Source organism: Rhineura floridana, chromosome 3 (assembly GCF_030035675.1).
Source record: "Rhineura floridana isolate rRhiFlo1 chromosome 3, rRhiFlo1.hap2, whole genome shotgun sequence".
NCBI lineage: Eukaryota > Metazoa > Chordata > Lepidosauria > Squamata > Rhineuridae > Rhineura > Rhineura floridana.
In genome coordinates this window covers 112,403,747-112,428,884 of record NC_084482.1, presented here as the reverse complement: position 1 = coordinate 112,428,884, position 25,138 = coordinate 112,403,747, and the positions used below count along the sequence as shown (strand labels likewise).

Below are 25,138 nucleotides of genomic sequence, written 5' to 3'. Positions count from 1 at the left end.
GCCAGTATAATGTCATGGTTTGTGATAATGGATTCAGGAATGAAGCAAGTGTGCATTCTATGTCCTTATTTATGGACACAACACAAGCTGTGGAAGCTTGGCACAAAGAATGCTCTTGGGAGCATTTGAAAGAGTAGGGCTGATGGGCCTAAACAGGTGTCAGCCTTATCTGTGATAGATGAGATCACTGGGAGCCACATATAAGCTCTATTGGCTCCTAAAGAAGACAGGTGTGCTTGTTTTTTTAACAGCTGATATGATCAACTGCTGCCATAGGGTGAAGCAGATCATATTAAGCTCTGGAATTGCGCTTGAGCCATAGCCAAATCTGGCTCGAGAAGTGAAACCAGGAGACTAGGGATAAGAATTGTTTACTCTGCTGACTGTCCAGTCAGTTTGTATTTCTACTTTGTACAAGGTATGGGCAAATTTACACATTTCTTACTCTGTATAGTCACTGCATGTTACTTACTGCTCAGTCCTTTTCCTTGACAGAGAGTACCTCGTCAATCCATTTACCACTTTTGTCAGTGCCAATTTTATACCACATTAGTATACTTGGCATGCAAACACTCAGCATGCTTAGACATTCATAATTAACATTTATATAGTGCATTTGCTAGTGTTCAAATTGCTTCACATTATTTGTTTTTCTTACACAGTTGCTGTAAGGTGCTTTAGTATTCTTATAACCTTTTGAGGCTGATAAGGTAATGAGTTATGCTTCCCAGTGAACTTGAGACTGAAGTGATATTTGAACCAGGGACTGTAGAACTCATGCTATCAAGTTACCCCTTGCTATTGATATTAATTGAAATGGAAATGGACTGCCTTCAAGTCAATTCTGATAACAACTCTATGAACAGGGCTTTCATGGTAAGCTGTATTCCGAGGTGGTTTACCATTGCCTTCCTCTGAGGCCGAGAGGCAGTGACTTGCCCAAGGTCATCCAGTGAAGTTCATGGCTATGGGGATTCGAACCCTGGTCTCCCAGGTTGTAGTCCCGACACTCTAACCACTACACCACACTGGCTCCCTGACACTAATTACTGATGGATAAACTGCTGTCAGAGACTGGCTTTTTTCACAACCAATAGTTGCTGTAAAATGTTTAAATCGACTCTATGCTATGAGTACCTCTGCTTCATCTGCCACATACCATGATTTTTAAAAAGTTGTTTGAATTTCAAAGGCGCTAATTGGAGTCTTGGCTGTCACAAAAGGTGCTCACAATGAATTGTGGAGGACACCTAAGAATTATACCATATATACCATTTTAGGGAAAGCATTTGTTTTTCTTGTAGACTTATAGATGGAATATCTCTTTTAACATGATGCCTGATGGGATATACATGTTCATTCATTTGAAAACAGGTACGCTGTTATGGTGATTCCAGTTCTGTCTGAAGGGATAGGCCCCAGAAGGCAGTGGTGGGGAGATTGTTATTCCATCTCACGGCCACTGGGGTGGCTCAGGGTTCCATCTTCTTTTCCGTGCTTTTCAACACCATGAAACTGTTAGGAAGAATTATCTGCATACCGATGAGTAGATCTCAAACCTCCATATGACACAGCGTTACCTCTTCTATGTACTTATCTGTGGGTGGCTGTGAACTGAACGCCCTATGCTGAAGGGGGGGGCGGACCACAAGGGGCTTTAACATCTTAGAGATGGGGAGAAGTAGTAGTTACTAGTGGGCTCCGCCTCTAGACCGCAGGGAGCTAAGGCAAAAGATGGGTCACGAATTGAAAGCCACCAAGTCCGGAAGTAGTTAATGTTGAGCCAATAGGACCGAGCGTCATAGTGATACGGAAGTACAGTAGCTCAGTCTATCATAGTATTTCCACCCGGTTCACAGTGGGCCACGGAGATATTTAAAATGCGGAGAGAACGGGAGTGCATTCAGATCCATGAGGTTTAGGACTAGACACCCATCTATTTCTCTTACCAAGGTCCCTGGTTCTGGTATTTTAAAACGTTGCCTATCTAAACAACCCCCCCAAGATGGATTGCATATTAAAGTAAGAATAAATCACGTAACATTTTTACGTCTACATCTATAATCTTTTTTTCTATTAATCCCCTTACTATGGGAATAGTACTTGGGCTACTACACACAGGCTGAAATCCCATACACTAGGAGTAGGAAACCTGTGTCCTTCCCCATATTACTGAACTACAACTCTCACCTGCTCTGACCATTGGTCATGCTGGCTTGGGGTGATGGGAGCTAAAGTTCCAAAAAAACCTCTCCGCAGGGGTCATAGGTTTACAGCGTGAATAGAGACCACTATTATTCCCATATTGCGGAGGGGTGGTGTGGTGAGAGCTGAAGCTGAGGGTTGTTTTAAGCAACACTGCAATGTGACGTACTTACTAAGATCATCGCTATCCTTTTGCAGAGCAATCGGCGTTGTCAAATACTGTTGGGACTTGTACTTCAGTGACGAGACCGCCCCTTCCGTCACTTTCTGTCAGTAGCAGTTTTGGATTTCTAACAACAACAAAAAGGCCCCGTACAAAAACCCAACTACGGTAAAGTTAGTTAAACTAGCATTACCATCTCCTATTTCAACGGATAAGCACAGACCTCTTGTACCTTTACCACTCTTGGGTCGGTACAATGGGGAAACGAGGAAGAGAAAGTGTTATTCTATTTGCTCTATCTCTATGGCAAAAAGACGAAGGTACGTAGCGAATGCTTCCGCTGTGTAAACAATCTGCTTCCGGCCTTCGGTGTTCGGTGTACCAAGATGGCGACGTCTCTGGGATCTAACACGTATAATCGGCAGAACTGGGAGGATGCGGTAAAAAATATTCTCCGGGCTTGGGTGGGTGGTTTGGGTGTTTGCGGTGGGCGTTAGGGGAGAAAGAGAGGGACAAGCGACTCAAACTCTTCAGCCTTTCGTGGCCAAGGATTCGGTTGCCGTCTCCTTGCTCAGTAGTGAAGGAGTTTATGTTCCCTGCCCGGTCAAGGGAAATGGGTAGAGGCCGCCGCACGTGCCCTAGGCTCCCTAAGGTTGGATAAAGAGGTTGAGCTTTTTGGGGTAAGGTCCTGTCTTCCTCTGCTGCTCGCAAGTAGTAAGAAGTCGCGTGTTATTGCCACATGTATTGATCGGAATTTCCCGGTAGAAACAGTAGTATCCGCCCCATCGTTCTGAGATGTGTCTTTCGAAAATCTAGTTTAGTGAAGCTAGAGAGCTGCAACCAACGTTGTATATCTCAATTTATGGATAGTTTGCCTAAGGCTGCAATCTAACACATATCTATTCAGAAGTAAGCTCCATTGGGTTCAATGGGACATACTCCTAGGTAAGTGTGTATTGGATTGCAGGCTAATTTGTCAAAATGCAATTTAGAGGTTGTGTTTTTGCAGTGCTCTTATTTGAAAACTGTATACTTCAAATGTGAAAACTTACTGTAGCTTTTGCGCGCTCTCTCTCTCTCTCTCTCTGGCTGTAGAAAATAGTGACTTTTCTTTTCATTCCTTTCTTATTTGCCCTCTTCTTGCTGTTTTTGCTTTTATGGCATTGTATTTAAACATGCAATGGTATTTAAGTTGGTACTAAAATAGTACTCGAAAGTGTCCTTGGCACTGAATATTCCCCATCAGATTCATTTATTGATTTTAAGGATCTCAGGTATGTTCTGTGTATATGTGGAGATTTCTTTTTTCCAGGGTGTTAGTATGGAGTGATTGTATATGCATTTTGTGCTTCTAATTTTGGTGAGGAAATAGTATTTGTGTGTCACCTTTCCATTGATCAGGAATACAAAATGACTTATGTTATATCAATTACTGCCCATAACAACATTGTTTCCATTTGAAACTGTTATTCCTGGGTTGATTAAATGTGCCCTCTTGCCTGTGAAATAAATTTCTTTTCTCTTGTGTAGGATTTTCCCATTTTGTGCCAGACATGTCTTGGAGAAAACCCCTATATCAGAATGGTATGTATTTATTGTGGGCTATTACTAAAAATCAGCAGAATGGAATAAAGATAAGAGGAAAATATTTACTTGCAGGGATTGTCCGGGTCCAACTTCATTGATGGATAATATGCACTCTTTTGAAAGTGATGGAGTTTGCTTTTAGGAAAATAGGTTGCAGATTGAGACAATAATATTGTTTAGACACTTGTACATACAAGCAGTGTGTTATAGTTTTCTTGGTAGGAGAATGTATATCTTTAGGACCCACCCTATTTTCTGTGATATTGCTTAGGTTGTTTTTAACTTTCAATTATATGTTTTAAAATTGTTGTAACCTGCCCTGGATCTCTGGGTGAAGGGCAGGTTGGTTGTTGTTGTTGTTAACAACAGCATAAAATACTGTGACATTAACGTATTAGTAATTATTTTGATAATTTGTTTGTCACTCCTCAGGAGCCTTAAACGTGTATAACATGAAATAAATGCAACTGAAACCAGTTTGACTTGCAAGTAAACATAGTGCTATGTTTTCACCCGTGCTTTCAGGTTCTCAGTAAGAACTATTTTTTCTATGAAACTGTTCTTCACCATACCCCAGTCCAGAACTGCATGTGCACTCTAATGTACATGCACAGTGCTTATGTGACAGGCCAATCCCACAAAGATTTAATGGAAGAAACAGTTTCTTTTTAAGAACATAAGTTAGAGCCTGCTGAATTGAACCAGTGGCCCATCTTGTCCAGCATCCTTTTCTCACAGTGGCCAACCAGATGCCTATGGAATCCCACAACCAGGACCTGAGTGCAACTGCACTCTTCCCTCCTGTAGTTTCCAGCAGCTGGTATTCAGGAGCATACTGCCTTTAACAGTGGAGGTAGAACACTTTGCATGAAAAGCTACCTCTTCCATTGAACCCTGGCAGGCAGTGGAGCTTCAGGTACATATTGGATCCTTCATGTCTCTAAGGAAGGTCAAGATAACAGATGGTCCTTTCTCATAGAAAAGTGATCTTCAGTTTCTTTAGAAAGAGAGGTAAGATGAGGGAGGCTTGCATATTCTTACCATTTTTGCTTGAATGGTGGCAGGTGTGAATTGCTATCTGCTCCTTAGGATAGTCGGAACAGATGTGTAGAACAATTAAAATGTATAGTGGACATAGATTTTGGGGAGTTTATGGAGAAATCTGGATTTTAAAAGGCATATAATGTGAAAAGATGGTTATTCTTTGTAACATTTATTTTCCTTTATTCTAGACCAAAGAGAAATATGGAAAAGAATGCAAGGTATGTTTGTCATTTGAAAGAGAGAACTTTAGGATGGCTAATTTTCAAGGGTAGTAATATTACTGGTAGATGTATTTCTTCAGAATTTGGTATCAAGCCGTAAAGAGTAAGCCTTAAATCTTACTCATGTACAGTGCAGTCAATAGAACGTATATACAGCCATGCTGCTAGCTCTATTCAGCAGAAATCTTTTGAACTGTTTAAATGAGGTGTCTTATAATAAGTTCTGTTTAGGAAGGAAAAAGTTATATTCATCTGTTATATTTTATTTTTAGGTTTTTGTGTGGGCAGGATTTAATTATTTGGAGCAGATCTTATTCATTTCCCCCAAAGGAATAATGAAGAACAGTTAAAATAACATTACAATCAATTTTCATCCTTACTTGCCTTGTTTTGTTTTCAGTTTATTTAGTGATCTTCACTGAAAGTGAGAAAGTATTCAGTTGTGTGTGTGTGTTGCTCATGTCTTCTTCTGTTGTTAGATTGGATGGTACATGCTAATGCAATCTTATCTCAGATCTGTGCTAGGCCATTCACAGTATTTCGTTGGTGCCCGGGTGTACGGATGCGCTTTAAGAAGACAGAAGTGTGCCAAACGTGCAGCAAGCTGAAGAATGTTTGTCAGACCTGCCTTCTTGACCTAGAGTATGGTATGTAGCTATCATTTTGCTATGCTGTGCAAATACAAAAGTATACATTGTCACTGAGTACAGAACACACTTCTGGATATGAATTGCTCTTCCAGATTTGGGCCTGTGTGCGTTAGGTGATGAATAGCACATTCAGCATCCAGAGTGATATTGGCACGGATCCCTCTGATTGGAGAGACTTTACATTGTTCATGTAAAGTACATGATGTCCCCCAAAGAATCATGGGAATGGTAGTTTGTTAAGGGTGCTGGGAATTTGTAGCTCTATGAGGGGAAAACCACAGTTCCCAGGATTGGGGGGGGGGGAGTTGTGCTTTAAATGTACGTTGGGTGTGCTTTAAATGTATGGTGTGAAACTTCCCTGAATTAGACTTTCCCAAACAGGCAGTCATTGCTGACACTGTTAAATGGGGGAGATGTAGGGAAATTATCTTGTGCAGTATGTGCTGAGCCTCTGCTGTATAGGAAAATAACTGGATTTAGAATAAAAATAACTGTTTAGAATGTGAATCTGTGTTACACATATTGGATGGGATCCGCAGGACTGTGTGTGATGTACCATGAACACACAGGGCTTCTTTATCCTCTCTCTTCTGGTGGTATCGTCATGCGTGCCCCTGCCCCCTATTTGGATCCTAGTCTCTCAGTCCTTTTCGCTTTGATGTAGCATAATTATTTTTGAAATAATGTGACAATGAACATTTTTAGGAAGGTCTTGAAGGTAGAGGGTGTGGAAGATACTGTGGAGTACAGGTAAACACAAATCAGTTCCATTTCCACGGTCTGCCAAAAATCTCACGGGCACAGTACTTTTACCTTCATATAAAGCATGTCAACTTTTTTTGTATTAAATTTTGATAGTTTTGTAGCAGTTCAGAGCTGTAACATCCCTTTAACATAGTAAGGATTTACATGTGTTCAGACTTGCTGTTACAAAGTTGGGGAATGTTGGCATAGAAGAGGATTAGAAATGTGTTGCACAGAATACAACCTCAATCAATAGCTTCTAAAAGAAGAAATCGTTTCAATCAAACTGTGATGAGGGGCAACTCACATGGTTTACTGGATAATAGCGTGCAGATATGTATTGCTATAGAAGTATGTAGATGTCCTCAGTGACATAAAAAAATCTCTAAGCCTAACGTGTCCTTTCCTGACAGAGTTGTAACTTCTTATCTGGGCTTTGATTCAAAAAGACCATTTATTCATACAGTGTGTGACAATTAGGATAAGTACAAAAACCATGTGTTTATTTGCTTAAATGCAGCTAGTAATGTTTGTGGTGCTAATTGCTTTGCCTTTATATTAATTTTCTATTTTATTATAATGGCCATTGGCTAATAACAATAACAACTGTTTTCTATTTTACCATTACATATTAGGTTTACCTATTCAGGTGCGAGATGCTGGACTCTCCCTTAAAGACGATATGCCCAAGTCGGATGTTAATAAAGAGTATTACACCCAAAATATGGAAAGAGAGGTGAAAAAATGTTTCCTGTATAACTAGCAGTCTTAAAGTAACAACACTGATTGATGATTGAGGCATGAACCTTCTGCTTGGTTTTACTGTGCACGTCCCTGTTTACTGGCTTTTGTAGATCATGAACTCAGATGGCACCCGACCTGTTGGCGCTCTAGGAAAGGCAACATCCACCAGTGACATGTTGCTCAAACTGGCTCGGACCACCCCTTACTATAAACGCAACCGCCCACATATCTGTTCATTCTGGGTGAAAGGAGAATGTAAAAGAGGAGAAGAATGTCCCTACAGGTATAATTGTGCTAAAAAGTTTAACCTTAGCAAGGAAGCAGATGTTCAAGTGAGTACATGTGTATAAATAGATTTGGCAAAAGAAAATAACAAATGCCAGACCAGTAATATCATTCCTTAGCAAGCAATTGCCAAGTACATTGAGCTGCCAGCTGAGAGACTGCTGAAGTTGCCCCAGTGGTGCATTTTATTCCCATTATTTGCAAACTCTTCCCGCCGTTGATAATCCACATGCATCTTAACTGCCTGATGTTTCATGTTACCAGCTGCCTGTAGTTTAAAAGACTAGATGATGCAGATGAAACTGGAACTGATTTGATAACAAATGACATAAAATACTGCTTCTGAATCCTTAGACATGAGAAACCTACAGATCCAGATGATCCTCTAGCTGATCAGAATATCAAAGATCGTTACTATGGTATTAACGATCCTGTGGCTGACAAGCTTCTGAAACGAGCTTCCACAATGCCTCGTTTGGACCCACCTGATGACAAGACAATTACAACACTATATGTAGGAGGCCTGGGTGACACCATCACTGAGACTGACCTTAGGTATGCCTGCAGTTCTGGGTCTGCTTCAGATGTTATGCCTTGGCAACGTTACGTGTGTTTGTTTTTGTATATCTGCACAACAAGCTTCAAAGTTGTGAAGTGTATTAGATTTTGAGCGTCTTAAGCTTCAGCAATGTGAAAAGGGTATTACTGTATTGGAATATGTTTCCTCCCCAGGAATCACTTCTATCAATTTGGCGAGATTCGGACGATAACCGTCGTGCAGAGGCAACAGTGTGCGTTTATCCAGTTTGCCACACGGCAAGCTGCAGAAGTGGCAGCAGAGAAGTCTTTCAACAAGCTTATTGTTAATGGCCGCAGGCTTAATGTGAAATGGGGCAGGTGAGTGATAAGGAGAATGGGTGATGGCAGCATGTATTTTTCTTTGATACAGTTTCTGCACTTCGCTGAGAGCACCATACTGCTTATTCCTCAAGCCCAGCTATGCACCTTGTCATAGAGCTATGAACATGCTAAGAGTGCCACCCAGTTCTCTTCCTTATCTACCTTAGGAAGTGGTATCAAGTATCTTTAACAAATCTGTTGCTATTTAAGTGTAGCAGCTGTGCTTTTCCCACAATATCCATTAATTTATTTTTATCGGTACATGCCAACACTTTCTTTAACTTTGAAGTCAGTCATCTTATTGCTTGAACATAATTTAAGTGCCTCTGATTGGGTTTCAGGTCTCAAGCAGCCAGAGGGAAAGAGAAGGAGAGAGAAGGGACCACAGAATCTGGTATAAAACTAGAGCCAGTCCCCGGCCTACCTGGAGGTAAGGAAAGTACTCCTCGTTCAGAATCATGGGTTTGTGACATTCCAGGCAAGGTGAATTGCAGATAAATTGCTTCCCCCCCGCCCCCATTTATGGAAATGAGAGATGTGATGGCCTTCTTGAGGATTTAAGGAAGCTATATTTGAAGTTGGCAGAGCTGGAGATTGGGTAATTTAAGAATAGAGAAGGAAATGATGTCTAGGAGAGTCTAGTATTAGAAGGGAAGAAATTTATACTTTATGACAGGGATGGAGAACCTGTGGCCCTCCAGCTCCCATCAGCCCCAGCCAGCTAATGAGTCAGGGATGATGGAGTTGTAGTCCAACAGCCTCTGGTGGGCTGTAGGTTCGCCATCCCTGCTTTGAGGGCTGGGTGATTAACCTTATTTTAAACCTAATAATGTAGTCCTTGGCAAGATAGGGCTTATGTTTTAGGGTTGTAGTCAATGCTACTCCTACTTAGAGGAGATCAACTGAAATGAATGGACCTAAGCTAGTAATGGTCATTAATGTCAGTGGGTCTACTCTGAATAGGACTAGCATTGACTACAACCCTTACATTCAGGTGGCGTTGATATAGAAGGAGCTTCCTTTTACTAAAACTATACTACCGTTAATAGACATTGAGAAAATGGACAGCAGTAGAGCTCCATGGGCTTGGGTGGCTCTTGTCTGCTTAAAAGTTTACATTGTGACTTGTATGCCTTGCAGCTCTTCCTCCTCCTCCTGCAGCTGAAGAGGAGGCAGCTTCTGCAAACTACTTCAATCTACCTCCCAGTGGCCCTCCAGCTGTGGTGAATATTGCCCTGCCACCCCCGCCTGGCATTGCTCCACCACCACCTCCAGGTAATGTTCCTTTTTCTTTGGGGGAAATATGTACCAGACTGTTCTGTCTTTGATCTATGGATTTACTTTCAACTGCCTGTTTAATCTCTAGAATCTTGCACATCTTTTATTAGTATTCCTTAAATAAAAGACTAGTTGAGCTAGTATGCTTCTTTAATTCTCCGACTCCACTTTATCATGGCCCAGATTGAGCTTGCGCAGCAGGGAAGAGAGTTCTTAGGAAGCAATCTTGAGGGAAATGGAATTGTGGGTTCAAACTATTTTTTTCTGGAAGATTTACAGCCCAATCCTGTGCATGATTACTAGGAAGCTAGGTCTGTTGAGTTCATTGTAGCTTCCCCAAGGAGGATGGATAAAAATTATTGTGTTTTTTTAAAAAAACCTTGTTTTCTTTAAACTGTAAATCCTACATTTCTCTAAATTAACAACTAGGTTAATAATAAATCTGAATGTAGGCTTATTAGCCTTACAGTTAATCTCTGAACTGAATTAGTGCCTTTTCTAGATATATTGGCTAGAATTCACTGTAGCCCTAAGTCTCTCGTTGCACATGCAGTAATCCTTGAAGTGATGCAACAGAATATTATCCCCCACTCTGCCTCCCCCGTGTGCCCCCTGAATCTGTTCTAGGGGTTCCTCCAACCCTCTGGAACAGATTTGGGGAGGACTGGGGAAGGAGAAAGGGAAAGTCCTGCAGTGGAAGTGAAAATTGTTCCACTGACAGGACATGAATACCACTGACGAGTTACTGGAGGGTTTTCTATGTCAAGGAAGAATAATTTGATCATTTCTGACACCTCCCAAATCTGCTCTGAAGGCGTAAGGCACTCTCTGCAGTAAGGTTGAGAAGGAAAACAGATTCCCATTGCACTAGCGGAAGTGCACTTGCACAACATTTGATTTTGCCCATTCTCTCTATAGCAGGGATTGGGAACCTTTTTCAGCCTGAGGCTGCATTCATTTCTGGGCAGCCGTCCAGGGCATGGGGCACATGCCAGTGGTGGTGGTTGGAGTCATAGGCAAAAGTGGGCAGAGTAACACATGTAAATATTCTCCATCCAGTTAAGGAAGTGTTTTGAGAGTTCAAGGGCACAACATCCAGGTAAAAGTACTTGAGGTTGCAAAGCAGGGCCAGTGAGGAGTGTGGCTGGGGAGAAATGTGGCCTGGAGAAAGTCTTGAGGGCCGGATAGAGAGGCGTGGTGGGCTGCATTCAGCCCCCAGGCCTAAAGTTCTCCACCCCTACTCTAGTATAAAAGTAGAGCTTACAGATGTATATAGCATGATAAATATACACGAAGTCTGGTTTTTAGAATGGAACAGTGTAAATAGCACTCAGTTGTAATTAAAATAAATAGGCTGCAATCCTGACCCTGAGATGTTGATGGCTGGGGTCAGGATACAGCACCGTTGCCTCTCTGCTGGCCTGTGCCAGCAGGAACACTGCTGATGGAGTGGCTCCACTGCAGCAAAGGTCCAACATTTGCCCAAGTGAATGGTAAGCTTCCCCTGAAAGTTCTCCTGTCTCTGGGGCATTTTAGGACAGGGCACCAGAGATAAGAGATGCAAAGCTTGGTATATCCCTTCAGACCCTCTGCTTCACCAGCCTTCTGATGGCACAGCAATTTTTTAAAAAAAAATTCCATCTTCAGCCCTGACTGGCAGGAGCCAGATGTGGTGGTTCATTTATTGGCCTGTGTATGTAACCCAACCCCTGTTAGGACTGCTGTGCCTGTGGTCAGATTTGCACAGTTATTTAAGAAACATATGAAGATGTATCAATGGAAAATAGATTTAAATCAATTTAAAATGGCCTTTTTTCTTGTTGATTTAATTCATGAATTTAAATTCTCTTGATTTAAATCAATCCACCATTAACCAAAGTAAGTGTACATAGAATTGCGACCTTACTGCCTGTCCTTATTCTTGGCAAGTATTTGACTTCTCTTTTACAACGTTTACATTTAAGTAATGCAAAGGCCTACAGGTAACGCACACAAAATATGATTAACTTAAAAGAAGAAATACCTTGTTTTGCCTTTAACATAATTTATCTGACATTAAATAAAGTATTCAGGTGTCGTGACAAATTCAGAGAATTTTGTGGGTATTTCACTTACCTGTAGAAGTTTTGATCAGGTGTGGAAAATTGTCCTCTTTTCTGCAGGTTTTGGGCCACACATGTTTCATGCGATGGGTCCTCCACCTCCTTTTATGAGAGCTCCAGGTCCTATCCATTACCCTTCTCAAGATCCACAGAGAATGGGCGCTCACGCAGGGAAGCACAACAGCCCCTGACACCGCAAGATCATTCTCATTTTTCTCTTCTTTTTTACGGAATTTTGCATTGGTAGCATGCCACATTCAGTTATAATGCACGGGAAACTAAATACATCTCTTCTTTGTGTTCACACAGACCAGGTTTAATCTTGCTGTGTTTCTCAAATAGAAAATCAGTTCACTTGCACCAAAATACTTAGCACAAGTATTTTAAGAAAAGGGTGGCTTGTGTTTCAAACAAACAAACTAAACAGAGAAGAGAGCTATAAGAATTTTAATTGTAGTAGAACTACAAATTCCATCATTCTATTTTGCACACTTTGAAATAAATTTTGTTTTTTGTTTTGGCAAAAGATTAAAGACCACCCTTGAATTCAGTTTGGTAATTTCCAGTCAGTTACACAATGGACCTACTGAGCCTTGTTCAAAATGGCTTGGAAACTCTTTAACTACTAATCTATTTGAATTCAAAATTACTTTGTTGCCATTGAAACTAGACTGAAGTTCCTCCTTGCACTGAGATGGATTGGAAAGATACAGGGAAGTCACAGCAGACTATTATAAAGGGCATGTAGATGGTGTGCTATTTTATATTCCGTGCTGTTTCTCGTTATTCATGATCCTGTCCGTGATCCATGCTACCAAAACGTTGAGGCAGCAGCACTGTATGCTTATTAAACCTCTGTTAAAGAGGTTGGTGATTCTGAATTGTGGCTTATGTGGCCTTCATGTCCATGTGCTACTAAAACTAATCTGATTTATTTCTTAACAGAGCAGTTGATTTCTAATGGCTGTTTTAGATATGTGTTCTCAGTATTTACCCTGTACCATCTGTTTTCTGCATCAAGTCTGTAATGTGTCCTAGTAAAGAGAATCATATTTTTACTTATGTCCAAGTCTTATTAATTTGTGGGGGGTTTTAAAGACAACACTGCACTTGGTAAATTTTCTCAGTGATGCCTGGACTTTGCTTCCAGGGACAGCTGTGTCAGCGAAATGGATTTAACATTGTTTCATGTTTACCTTATTTCCTAAAATGATGAACTATGAAAGTGAGTGATAAACACTTACACAGATGCCTTTTGATTATTTATGGCCCACTCATTGGTGGAAAACAGCACATGGTGTGATTTTTTTCTCCCAAAGTGCCCAAGTCCTTATTTTCCATTTCAAGGGTTTAACAGGTTCTAAAATGACATTCAAGGCGAATATCTAAAATTGAGGTGTGAGTTGCATAAAAAGTTAATTTCCTGGCAGCTGTTAATAATATGGGTAACAATATTGAAAATTTGCACCACGACCTCACTTAGAGTTTATGCAAGGTCAAGCTTCCCACATCTAAGTCATTCAAGAACAACAAACTATGCTAAAACCTGCACAGAAGATTCAGTAAAGACAGAAATTACCCTTGGTTGGGTTAACCTTGTCTTAAGTCTCTAGCATAAGAGTTCAATCAACAGGTCTGTGTGTGTGTGTATGTGTTTGTAGGCAGCCTCCTTTATTGCCTGCAAAGCTAGTGGTTCTGCTGTACTTCATTCTGTTCTGCAGCTGAATTCTGCAGTAGCGCTTAAAAGCTATGAGTTCCAAAGGAATATCTGTGTTGGTGTAGTCTTGGTGTAGTCTAAGGGGCCATAAGACTGGGTTGTTTTTGTTGCAACAGACTTAAGATTACTGTGGCATTACTGTGGCATTAGCTGTTGTGAAAAGGCTTAGCCATAATCAATCTGTTAAGATGCAACAAGACGTGGGGGAGGGGGTTGCCATAAGTTACAAGGGAACTTGATTGCACAGCATTAACTGTATCTCAGAGCTTGGAAGTAACTCGTTATTTTTAACGAGTTACTTGTAATTCGTTACAATTTTAAATAACGAGTGGGTAATTCCATTACATTTGGCAAGTAACGGAACGACTAGTAATTTCCCTACTTTTCAGCTGCAACTTTAACGTTTCCACGTTAGGTTGCACGTTACTTGGGGGTGGGAACAAGGGGAAGACAGCTCCTGGCTGTGGTTGGTTAACACAAGACATGTGCCTCACACTGATTGGACCTCTGCACAGACTCTCTCTTCCCTCGTGATCTGTGTTAGGATGCACGAGGGAAGAGGTGAATAGGCAGGGCCTGCTAGCGTCTGAGAGGACAAAATGGACGCCGGAGGAAAAAGCCAGGGCAAGGACAACGGAGGAGAAGGCAGCAGCAGAATGGCAAAGAGCTGTGGAGGTGAGTGATGATGATTTGTGTGTGTGTGTGTGTGTGCCCCCCCGCGGCACCGTTCTGCCCCCCCCACTGCCTCTCCTTGCCTCTGCCGCCCCCTCCATCAATCACAAGGCACTTCCGAAACTTCGGCCTTCCTACTTCTCTTCCTTCCCCCCCTTTTTGAACTCTCCCACTTGTTCCCATGCCTACCTGTGTGCTGTATTTATCCAGACAGAGCACTCCTGCCTTTTAAAATGTCGGCTAGCTTTTTATTGTATATTTATTTGAACTCCATCTTTCTTTTTATTTGTATTTTTGTCCTGTTTAATCACAAGACTGAATTGTATGTGGGACAAAAACTGTCTCAGTAATAATAATAATAATAAAAATAAAAAATCATTAGGCGTATAATAAATGGCTTAAGGCTGATTTTTTTGTTCTTGGCAGAGATGAGGTGAGAAGTAGGGTCCTTGCAGCTCTTCCTCTCAGTCCCCCAGCTCTCAAACTCATGTTCTGTGAGAGAGAGATTCCCAGTCCCAGAGAGAGAGAGACTGTTGACAATCTCTGCAAATATCTATACAAATGTACATAACATGCATCACCTGAACTCACATGATCTAGAGTTACCTTAGATCTTGCAAGATTTGCAAATGAGAAGCAATAGGGTTTTATATTAGTTCTGATTGTCTATTGGGCTATCATAGGTTATATGTTTTTTTCATTTTCTATGGCAAAAACTCCAACTTCAGTGGAATTTATGTGATGTGTTCTAATCATTTGAATTTGGCTAATGAATGCTTTATTCTTTCATCAGAACTTTAGCAGTAGTACTAAAATATTAATAAAAAAGAAAAGGGAAAGAAAAAATACTTTACATACATCATTCAGCTGTATTGCTAATTATAGATATAGATATAAAAGATAAACGGCATTTTGTCAAAAGTATTTTTGTCTACATTTTATACCTCATCCTTGGTTTTCCAAGCTTGGCATGGAATGCTTCTCATACAGAATTAATTTGAAATGCTGCATATTTATTATCATCATCATCATATTCAAAATAAAAAATATATGTACTGCCTTCAAGTTGATTCCAACTTATGGTGACCCTATGAATAGGATTTTCATGAGGCTGAGAGGCAGTGACTGGCCCAAGGTCACCCAGTGAGCTTCATGGCTATGTGGGGATTTGAACCCTAGTCTCATTTTGTTCTCACAACAACCCTGTGAGATAGTAGGTTAGACTGGCCCAGGCAGGGTTATTCAGTGAGCAAAAATGATGCAAATAGGATCTCTTTTAATTGTGCTATCGACCTGCTTACTTCCACTCTGACTGGGGGATCTTGCAGCATGGGGAAGAGATGGGGGCACATCACAGCTGAAGTTCACCCATATAGGAGCATTATCTCTTGTTTATTACAGAGACGCCTGTTGCAGGTTTTGCTGCAGTCAGTTAGTGCGGCCACTTGAGTCACAGCTTGTTGATCCTGAGGAGGCAAAACTAGAAAGTGAGGTTCAGAAAGGAGGCCCTGTGCGTGAGGAGGAGGAGGGCATGAAGCAGTGCCAGTTGCCCACAGCCACATCTGCAGAACAGCAAGTACCATGGTTTGGCTTTGAGAAAGCTTGTACATTTGTGAGCCAGAGTGGGAAAAACGTTGTTGTACGATGCAATTACTGCCTTCCAAGGATCAAAAATCTGAGATCAACTGTTTCCTCCTCATCCAATGTGAAGAAACATTTTGAGGTAAGCCTTTGCCATGCTGGTCCTCAAAGAGTGTCCATTGTCTATTTATGTTTAAATTGTGAAGTTCCTCTTCCATTTTTTCTTGGATTCATGCTTTGTTCTTCTTCCGCAGAGGGCACACCCTGAGAAGCTGAGAGCAATTGAAGAAGCAATAAAGGCCAAGGAGACGTGTCATGAACCAATGCATGACACCCCTCCTCCCAAAATGCTGAAGCAGCAGCAGACAACCCTTGAGAGGTGGGGATCTGGCAGGGAGCCTGTCACCCAGAGCAATCTCGACAGGAGAATCATTGATTTCATTGTAGAGGAGACATTACCACTTCAGACTGTGGACAAACCATCATTCATTAATCTGGTTCGCATTGGACTCCCCAAAGATCTCACCATCATGTGTGCCAAGACTCTGAGAGACAGAATTGAGAAGAGAGCATGCCACATGAGAGAAACCCTTGCAAACCGAATGGGTGCTGTGGCATATATAGCAACCACTGCAGATTGTTGGACCAATGGCAAGAAGAGTTACTTTGGGGTAACAGCCCACTGGATCAACCCAACTACCCTGAAACGTGAGGTCGGGGCCTTGGCTTGTAAGCATCTGAAGGGGCGCCATACATACGATGTCCTTTCAAAAGCACTGCATGATGTACATGTGCAGTACAGGATCCACAACAAAGTTATGTGCACTACTACAGACAATGGCTTCAACTTTGTGAAAGCGTTCAGAGTTTTCATGGCCAAAGAACCAGTGGAAGCTGCAGGCACCAGTGACGATGATGGTGATAACCAGGAGGAGGAGGAGGCTGAGGTGGAGTTTGTGCCTATCTGTGAGATCCTGGACACAGGACCTGAGGCAGAGGAAGAAGCTGCAGACTCAGGAGAGGATTTTGTTTTACCACCACACCAGAGATGTGCTAGCCACACCCTCAACCTTGTGGCAACACAAGACATAGAGGCCATGCTTTCTGACTCCTCCAAAAGTAGTCTTCTTGGTCCTTTCAAGAAACAGTTTCGTTCCTTGATGGGAAAGTGCAGCAAGGTGTGGTCCAAGCAGAACCAGTCAGCACAGATTGCTGAGTATATCCATGCGCAATATGGTGTGTATCTGAAGGTACCGAATAAGACCAGGTGGAATTTCACCTTTGATGCATTGAAGCAACTACATGAGCTCCTGTCAACTGTGCCACTAAAAATGCATGCCATAATGGATCACAGCTGCTGAGATTGAAGTGGTACAGGAATACACAGATTATGGAACCACTAGCCCAGTCCCTAGATATCCTGTAACGGGAGAACGGCATGTTCATGGGGTATTTGCTACCAACGCTCTGCAGTCTGGACCGCAAGTTAGAAGGACTGGAAAACAAACCTGAGAGGTACACATACTGTTTTCAGCTGCTGAGAGGTGTGCGCGAAGCCCTAAGAAAGCGGTTTGCAGCTATCTGGGAGGACAAGAGGCTTCTTCTGGCAGCCTGCCTACACCCTCGCTTCAAACTAGATTGGCTGGAATCGTGTCAGGTCGCCACCCATACCAACAAGTAAGAACATTAGGGAAGCCCTTTGGGTGGATTACTCCAAGGGAAATGTTGTCTCAAGGGAGGCATCAGAGGGCTTAAGGTGGTAGGCAGGGGCTGGTCCTTTTCTTCCTGGGGCTCCTCATCACAACCTTGGGTTGCTGCAGGTAATCCTTAAGGGTCTGCTGTGCTGCCCCATGAGTGTGGTGACTTGGTCACCTTCCTACCTTCCATGTCATCATCCACAGGCTCAGGCTGGACCCTGAACCAGGGGACATGACAAGCATCAGGAAATGAAGAGCAGATGATGGTTTCCTAACATATATGGGTTAACATATCCTCTCTCTTTCTTAGATACACAATGGAAGCCTTGTTGAAAGCTGAAATAAAGATGGGTGTACTTAATGAGGACAGTGATCAGTCTTCAGATAAAGACCAGGAAGGAGATGACTTAGAGGATGACTTCTTTAACTTTCTGCCCCAGGGCAAGAAGTCAGCAGTGGACACTGCTGAGGAGGAACTGGTGAGGTACCTGAGGTCTCCCAGCAGGGAAGTGTCATCACTCCATGGCTTTCCACGTGTGCTGCGGTGTTTTTTGCAGCACAACACAGGCATGCCTTCAAGCGCCGCAGTAGAACGCCTGTTCAGTACTGGTGGCAACGTAATGACTGTAAAAAGACATTCCTTGTCTGACATGCTCTTTGAGCATCTTGTTCTTTTGAGACATAACAGAAACATATTATAAAAGCATTTCAAGTGTAAAATTTGATTTCAAGAGTTGGGGTATCTTCACTGCTTGGGGAGATGTGAGATTCTGTTATGCCATTATGTTAATCTTATGGATAAATTTTTTTATTCTACTACCCCCTGTGTGTGTGTGTTTATTTTTAATATTGTTTTAGGCTTCTTAGATGTGCAGCAGCCAAGGCCAGCACCTTGTAGGAGTTTTTTTAAAAAAGTAACTGAAATGTAATTGTAGTGATTACTTCTGAGAAAAAGTAAAGTAATCAGTTACTTTCAGAGCAATTGCAATTGTAACTGTAATTACTACTTTTTTGGGCCAAGTAATTGTAATTTATTACTTTTTAAAAGTAATCTTCCAATCTCTGCTTTATCTTCATTTCATGTGATATCCTACCTACAAGTCTTTCCTTTTGCAAGAAACAACTTCTTTCCAAATAACCAAGCAACAAGTATTTTAAAATAGAATTCATTTTATTTTCCCACATATTTCCAAATGTAAACATCACTTCTACTTCACGTCTAGAACTGTTCCTTCACTGACAAGGATTTGGTAACAAATAATAGACTGATATTTCTACCTATTTAATTGCCCATATTCTGTGTTATGGGAGATGGAATGGAAAGTCCACTCTTGGTGTTCAGAATAGCTGTTAAAGTGCCCCATTTGATAGGAATTGGCTGTTATATTCCATTTTTTAAAAAACCTTTTGACAGTTAATGGTAATAGTACATTTATTTTACAAGTATTGTAGCCTCTTAATCACTGACACAAATCTAAGAAAAATTGCCTAGTTTAATAACAATATGAATACCAATCAAAATAGCAATAAAAATTACACCGTAATTCTACAAAGCTGAATAATAAAAAAGCAACTATAAATTAATGAAAGTAGATATTTAAATGAGAACCTGGGTATGTTCTAATTTATTCCAAGATCTGGAAGATGTAGGTCTGCTTTATATAAGATCTACATATGCATACAGAGTAGAACACATCAGGACTGTGTGATCAGATCAGTTGCCCACTGTCATCAGTTTTGGGCACTGTATAAGTAACAGGACTATTATGTGGCAATCCTTTTCCCTCTTTTATTTCAATCCTTTCCCCCCCCTGCTTTTATTTCCAGTTTCTGGGAAAGGAGATCTAAGTTGCAATCATAGAGCTTGTTTACATGGGAGTAATTTCCACTGAAACTGTAAGCGTTAGTTTGCTGCTCTGCCTGTCCTATCCACTGGGTCCAGTTCCCACTGACTTCTCTAATCCAAAAGTTCAAATTTCAATATTTTCTAGTAATGAAGTTTCTTAGTTACTGTACATATACTTCCACATAGTTAATAAAACTAATTAGTGGGAACAAAACTATGTGTTACTTTCTGCAAGAACTTAATGGGGATAGTTCTTCCCATTAGATGGTAGAGTTGGCCCTCTTAGCACTGCTTGCTAGTTCATTAGCACCATGGTGATGTAGTATTTAGATCCTGTAGCAAACTGTTGCTGTAGGATATGACTTATCCCTCTCTATTCTAAAGCTAGATTTTGGGTCTGGTCCAGAATGCCAAAAACCACCATCTGCAGGCAGCTTCCAAGGCAAGAGGAAATGGAGTTACAAGACAGCTTTTAAAACATAATGATTATTACCTAGATGTTAAGGTGAAAAAAACTTTGTTAATGGCTCTTACAACATTTTACTTGATTTATTCCTCAGAAAATTCTGGGCATGTAGTTGACGCACATTTGGTGTACAAACTTGTCTTCTTTTTCCTTGTAGACAAAACAAAATATAACTCCTTTGAACTTGCATTTACCTTCATGCTTCTCAAAAGGGAGTATGTTTACTTTCCTAGACATATTATGTTCCTTTTCAGGGTTAAATAACAGCCTGGCATCTTGGGTTTTTGCAATTTTGGGCTTGATAGCAGGCCTTACTTCACTGTAGGATCCTTTTAAAAAATATGAGAAATCCTAATATGAAGCAGAGGGTAGGCTGTGGTTGTACAGTCACAGAGTACAATCATAACCCTGGCCAGGAGCTTGTGGAAGGTTCATATAATTGTGAGTAACAAGCATAAGCTACTATTCCTACTTCCATTGTGTATGAGTAGGATATCTATTATATGCTAAAGAGGCTTCCTTGTAGCAGTTGTATATCAGTATGCTGGGAGGCTAGCATGTATTGGCTTTGGAATAAGAGGCAGCAACATTATAGCAAGTTACAGATCCTCTGATTCTGGCAAAACCTGTATCCAGCCCTGAGGTGCTCTGTTAAAGCTGGGCCTGTTTAACATGAGTTCCAAGCCATTCATCATGTCTGTCTGAGCTTCAGCCATCTCATACCCAGGGAACACATCATTCAGTAATGGTCCACCAAACGGAGTTGGGGTCCTGCAAGTACAGAAAAGAGTGCTATATGTAGTGTGTAGTTGCAGACCAGACACATATTCAAGCTTAGGTGGAGAAGAGATGTGTGTTGGTGCTCCTTGGTCATGTAACACAATTTGTAGCTGCCAGTGCTGTCATCCATTATTAAAACTGGGTCACAAATAGAAGCTGTTTCCCATTTATCTGCTGTGCCACTGTGTTCTCAACAGATTCTGCCCAGCAGGTTTGTTTTTTGACATTTTTACTTACATCTACAAAATGCACTACTGGTGTGCTTCATGGAGGTTTCCCCTTAGTGTTTGTCTAGTACAAGTACAGTTCCTCTAAACACTTAGTAACCTCACACTTTATAAATTAGTGGGTAGATGGTAACATGTGAAATGTACACACACATTTATTTTATTGTGTATATGTGACAAGTCACATGGCTTCAGTCCTCTGCTGCATTGTTCAGTTTGTCAGTGCATGTGTGTCTCTTTACAATCTAACAATAGTGATGTGTTGCCTCTCTTCTACTCTGCAGAACTATGGTCCTATTGTGAAAATCTGACTGCCCTTGAAAGTAGTTATGTATGTTCTTTATGTCGCAAGTGCATTTTCAACGGACTGTGGTTATTTGTTATAACATAACTGAAAGCAGTCCAAGTCTGCTTTAGGTAGTGTTGCTCCTATCAGGGATATTTGTGCTTAGAATTTAGTAAAATGAGGTGCTGTGCCAAATGGTGCCAGTGCAAGGAGCCATCATTCAATACCAAGAAAATTATTAAAGATATTTGACAAAGCAGGAGGGAACAGAGTTGTTGTGTGTTCAATTGGGGAAGGTAGTACACTGTTATCCATCAAAGAGCGACAGGACTCCTGAATGTCAAAAGCAACAAGTAAAGGTACGCTGCCCATGGTTATAACAATAAAGAAACTTGTTCCAGTGCATAAAACAGCTAAATACCATGCTGAGGACAAACAGGGTATTGCCATTACTTTCATAACCAATTTGTGAGCTTCCAGTGGTATCTTGCTGGCCGTGGCTGCACATGCAATACTAAACTACATATGCTAGACATGGCCCAGTCAAGCAAAGCAATCCCTCCATTCTGCAGGCAAGTAACAGCTGAAATGTGGTATAAAGATGAAGAATGGAGTAGCCTTGGACCCTCAGCACTCTCATAGTTAACTACTATATCAGCATCTCTTGCTCTGTGACTTCTGTCTTTCTCACAAGCATACAATACACGTATCATTCCATTTGTCTTGCGCGCATACTCACAAAGAACATATTGATTAACCCCAAATCAGGACGCAAGTGCCTGTCATGTGCAAATGGTAGGCAACTAAAGTTCAAGCACAGGGTGTGATTCCTGCCACTCCTTCCTGACAATCAGGCCAATCCCTCCATGGAGCAAAGCGGGTGCCTGTCAGCTGCAGCATGTGGCTGCTGCAACTAGCAAGCAAATGGAACTATCCCCATCACTGCCACCTCCTCCTCCCTTCTTTAATGATCAAGTCAAAGCAAGCACAGAGAGAGATATACCTCCGTCTCTTGTTCTCTCACACACACGCACACACAGACAACGCATCTCCCATTCTTGCGCATACAAACATAGCCATCATATTGAGCAAACACTCCTCTTCCCTCCCCACACTGCAAAATAAGGAAGCAAGTGCCTGCCACCAGCTGCATGAGGCAGGCAGGCAACAGTCACATGAATGGGGGGGGGCAATCCAGATGGCTCTTTCGTCCCCCACCTGCCCTCGACAATCAGACAGTCGAGCAAACACACACTGACCATACATACACTCTCTCTCACACACATATACACACGCACATCCACTTCTCGTGTGTGCATGTGTGTGTTCACACACAGATACCATACTGAGCGGCATCCTCCCCTGTGCAAAAGAGTGCTGATACTCCCCACTGGGGAATACCATCAGAAGAAAAGCACTGGCTTTGTGGCAAGTCATAATCACTGACACATAGCTTGATATAAAGGGGTGGTAAGTGCTGAATTAAATTGGTATCTAGGGCTACAAAGTGTTAAAGTTTTAAATAGAGCAGAGTATCAGAGAGAGAAAGAAACCAGGCTGCAATGTATGCTTATGATACATGAATGTATTTCTGCTACGAGGCCTGAAATAAACAGAAACATGAGCAGTAATAGAAATGAAAAGAGTTAGTCCCTGGAACTGTTCCCCAGTCCAACATGTGGTAAAGCTATTGAGGCACAGGAAGATTCTGTTTTTAAAATGTGTTGCAAGACAGCAATGGGAATAACTAAACAGACTTTAGCTGGGCATGGTTTTAGCAACATTTTTTTCTTTGGGAGACAAGCTATGAATTATTCTTTAGAAATATACACTGGTCTATACATGATGAACTGAAGGAACTGCAGGTTGTAAAATAGTGGCTGATAAAGCCAAAAATCAAAATGTATTAGGTCATGTGGATTTCTAAGGTTAAAGCTGGTGATTGTTTTCATTTGTCAAACTTTTGCTTTAGCAGGTTGGACAGAGCAATCCTAACCCTGATCTGTGCTGCTGGCGGAGAGGGCAGGGCCAACACAAGACTGCAGTGGGCCCTTGAAAGTGGTGGTGATGCTGCACCACCACCACCACCACCGCGGGCTTAAATGGGCCTGGCAATATCAGTGCGCACACCTGCCATCTTAGGTGATGGTAAGATGTAGCGATGTGGTTAGCCTCTCAACAGCCCATACCAGTGGCAGGGGGGCAGTGTTGCCTAGGAAGTTTGCTCCCGCTTCATGATCCATGCCAGCATCAGGGTGCAGGGCACAAACTCTGCAACTTGATGCTATCATGGAGCAGGAGCTACACCCACCCAGCCTCAGCTGCAGGACCCCTCTCAGCTGCAGGGGCCCTTGGTCAGTGCCCAGTCTGGCCACCCACTGCCGTTGGACCTGGGAGGGGGTGTTAGGATGCAGTGGAGGTATGAGCTGTTGAGAGGCTACTGCCAGCAGTGTTTCTGCTGGTGGTAGCCAGTGTAAGGCCTCAAATGGGGCAAATTGGGAGGATGGAGTGAGCCAGCAAACCATCCACTGGATCGCAGCTGGAGAGGGCCCCGATTTGGACTTCTCAGCTGTTCCAGCATGGAACTGGCACAGCAAAAATCAAGAAGAATATTCACCCCACCAGATGCTTTCTGTCTTGGCTATTGGTGGTGGCTCTGCCAATCCATTCAGCCCCACTGCTCCTTGGCCCAGAGCAGCCTGTAACCTGGGTGGAACAAATGGGTGCACCCCCCCAGCTGAGCTTGGTGCTCTCCCTGGATTTTGTCTGGGGGGGATTATCTTTAATTCATGACGTGACAGATAATGTCAACCTCCATTTCAAGTATGAGAAGTTGTTTTAAGAACAGGAGTGGTTTAAGAATAGGATTCTCTGAAAAATTCAAAGCCTAAGACAGGGCGAGTGCACAAGAAAAGCTGGAAGAGTCCCCAGAAGTCTGCTAGCCCAGGACTTTCCCTGACTGAGGGTGGATTGCTCATGATCACAATCACCCTATAATTACCTATGTGGTCCTGAAAAAAACAGCCTGTGTAAATAACATGACTCTTGAAATGTTAAATATTAGAACTTTGTATTATTGACTAGAGTTAGGTTCCACCCCTTGGACTTTCCTTTGCCCTGATTTTCAGTTTCAGTTGTGTTCTCTACTCAGCCAACAATAAAGAATTATATTTGTTGGCCTGCAATAAGAAGTAAGAATTTGTTTGTTCTGCAATTATTATAATGAGTAGAGCAGGATTGAGTGCTTATTGCTAAAAAGTGAAATAAAGAGATAGCTTAAAGTGATCTGAAAAAATGGCTACCCTAAGTTACCTTTTACTCTTTTAAAGCACCCACTATACACACAATCATAGTCACTATTTTTCTTTTTTTCTTGAGTACTTGATGGTAAAGCATGAAAACAGCCCTAGAAGACTGCTGTGCACACTATAATAAGCTGGCTGGCAAGCCATCTAGGCTGTAACTCAGGCCCAATTTCTGATTTTTGCAATGTGTGCAGCTCAACATGAGGCTTTTTCAATCAACCCAGCAAACAGAAAAAAGAAAAAAAAATCCAGTTGCTTTCCACACTTTTCCCCCCAATTGCTGAGTTAGTCCTTTATACAGCAACCATTTGAAAAGTTTTCCCTTTATTGTCTAACAGGAAGGAAATTCTAAAAGGTCAGGAGCAAGACTAGAAAGAAATGCTGTCAAGGAGATCTTAACACTTTTTGGTATCTTCATGTTCATTCTATCCTTAACATCCTTTTTTCTTATGTAACGACAAGAAAAAGCCAGTAATTTCATTTCTGGTGTTCACACTAAATTTTCTGTTAACAGGACCTTTATGGATCCCATTTTGTAAGTTAGCACACTGTCTGAATGGAGGAGGAGTGAGGGGGAAGGTTACTGCCTTTTCCTTTCCCTGGCCTAGCCCTCACATCCTGTCCACCAGTGAAGGGTG

General features: G+C 41.8%; 3 protein-coding genes across 20 annotated transcripts in view; 2 read left to right on the top strand and 1 right to left on the bottom strand.

Moving 5' to 3' along the window:
* Positions 1-25,138, bottom strand: part of MYOZ3 (myozenin 3) — a 77,456-nt gene that overhangs the window by 33,678 nt on the left and 18,640 nt on the right. For 2 of the 12 annotated variants that reach the window (XM_061617397.1, XM_061617387.1), the window contains one exon: positions 18,743-20,673. The exons of the other annotated variants lie outside the window; for them this stretch is intronic. In XM_061617397.1, the coding sequence (XP_061473381.1) occupies positions 20,502-20,673 (172 nt within the window). In that variant the 3' untranslated portion in view covers positions 18,743-20,501. Of the gene's footprint in view, positions 1-18,742; positions 20,674-25,138 lie in introns of those variants that run through there. 12 annotated transcript variants of the gene reach the window in all.
* RBM22 (RNA binding motif protein 22) lies at positions 262-12,981 on the top strand. Of its 6 annotated transcripts, none has more exons than XM_061617380.1 (12): positions 262-418; positions 2,404-2,536; positions 3,899-3,952; positions 5,188-5,217; positions 5,735-5,867; positions 7,250-7,350; positions 7,469-7,641; positions 7,998-8,198; positions 8,376-8,540; positions 8,885-8,973; positions 9,684-9,818; positions 11,984-12,981. In XM_061617380.1, the coding sequence occupies exons 3-12, from the start codon at positions 3,950-3,952 to the stop codon at positions 12,112-12,114; spliced, it is 1,161 nt and encodes a 386-aa protein (XP_061473364.1). In that variant the 5' UTR covers positions 262-418; positions 2,404-2,536; positions 3,899-3,949; the 3' UTR covers positions 12,115-12,981. The 6 variants fall into 6 exon arrangements, with proteins under 6 accessions (XP_061473364.1, XP_061473366.1, XP_061473367.1 ...); XM_061617383.1 differs by lacking the exon at positions 262-418 and adding an exon at positions 1,913-2,022; XM_061617382.1 differs by lacking the exon at positions 2,404-2,536.
* LOC133380321 (uncharacterized) lies at positions 13,062-18,361 on the top strand. 2 transcript variants are annotated; one of them, XR_009761423.1, is made up of 4 exons: positions 13,062-14,315; positions 15,714-16,035; positions 16,148-17,570; positions 17,901-18,361. XR_009761423.1 is itself a non-coding variant. In XM_061617378.1 (2 exons), exons 1-2 carry the CDS (start codon positions 15,844-15,846, stop codon positions 17,252-17,254), a joined length of 1,299 nt encoding a protein of 432 aa, XP_061473362.1. In that variant the 5' UTR covers positions 15,562-15,843; the 3' UTR covers positions 17,255-17,637. The 2 variants fall into 2 exon arrangements, 1 of the variants encoding a protein (XP_061473362.1); XM_061617378.1 differs by lacking the exons at positions 13,062-14,315; positions 17,901-18,361 and having other exon boundaries at positions 15,562-16,035; positions 16,148-17,637.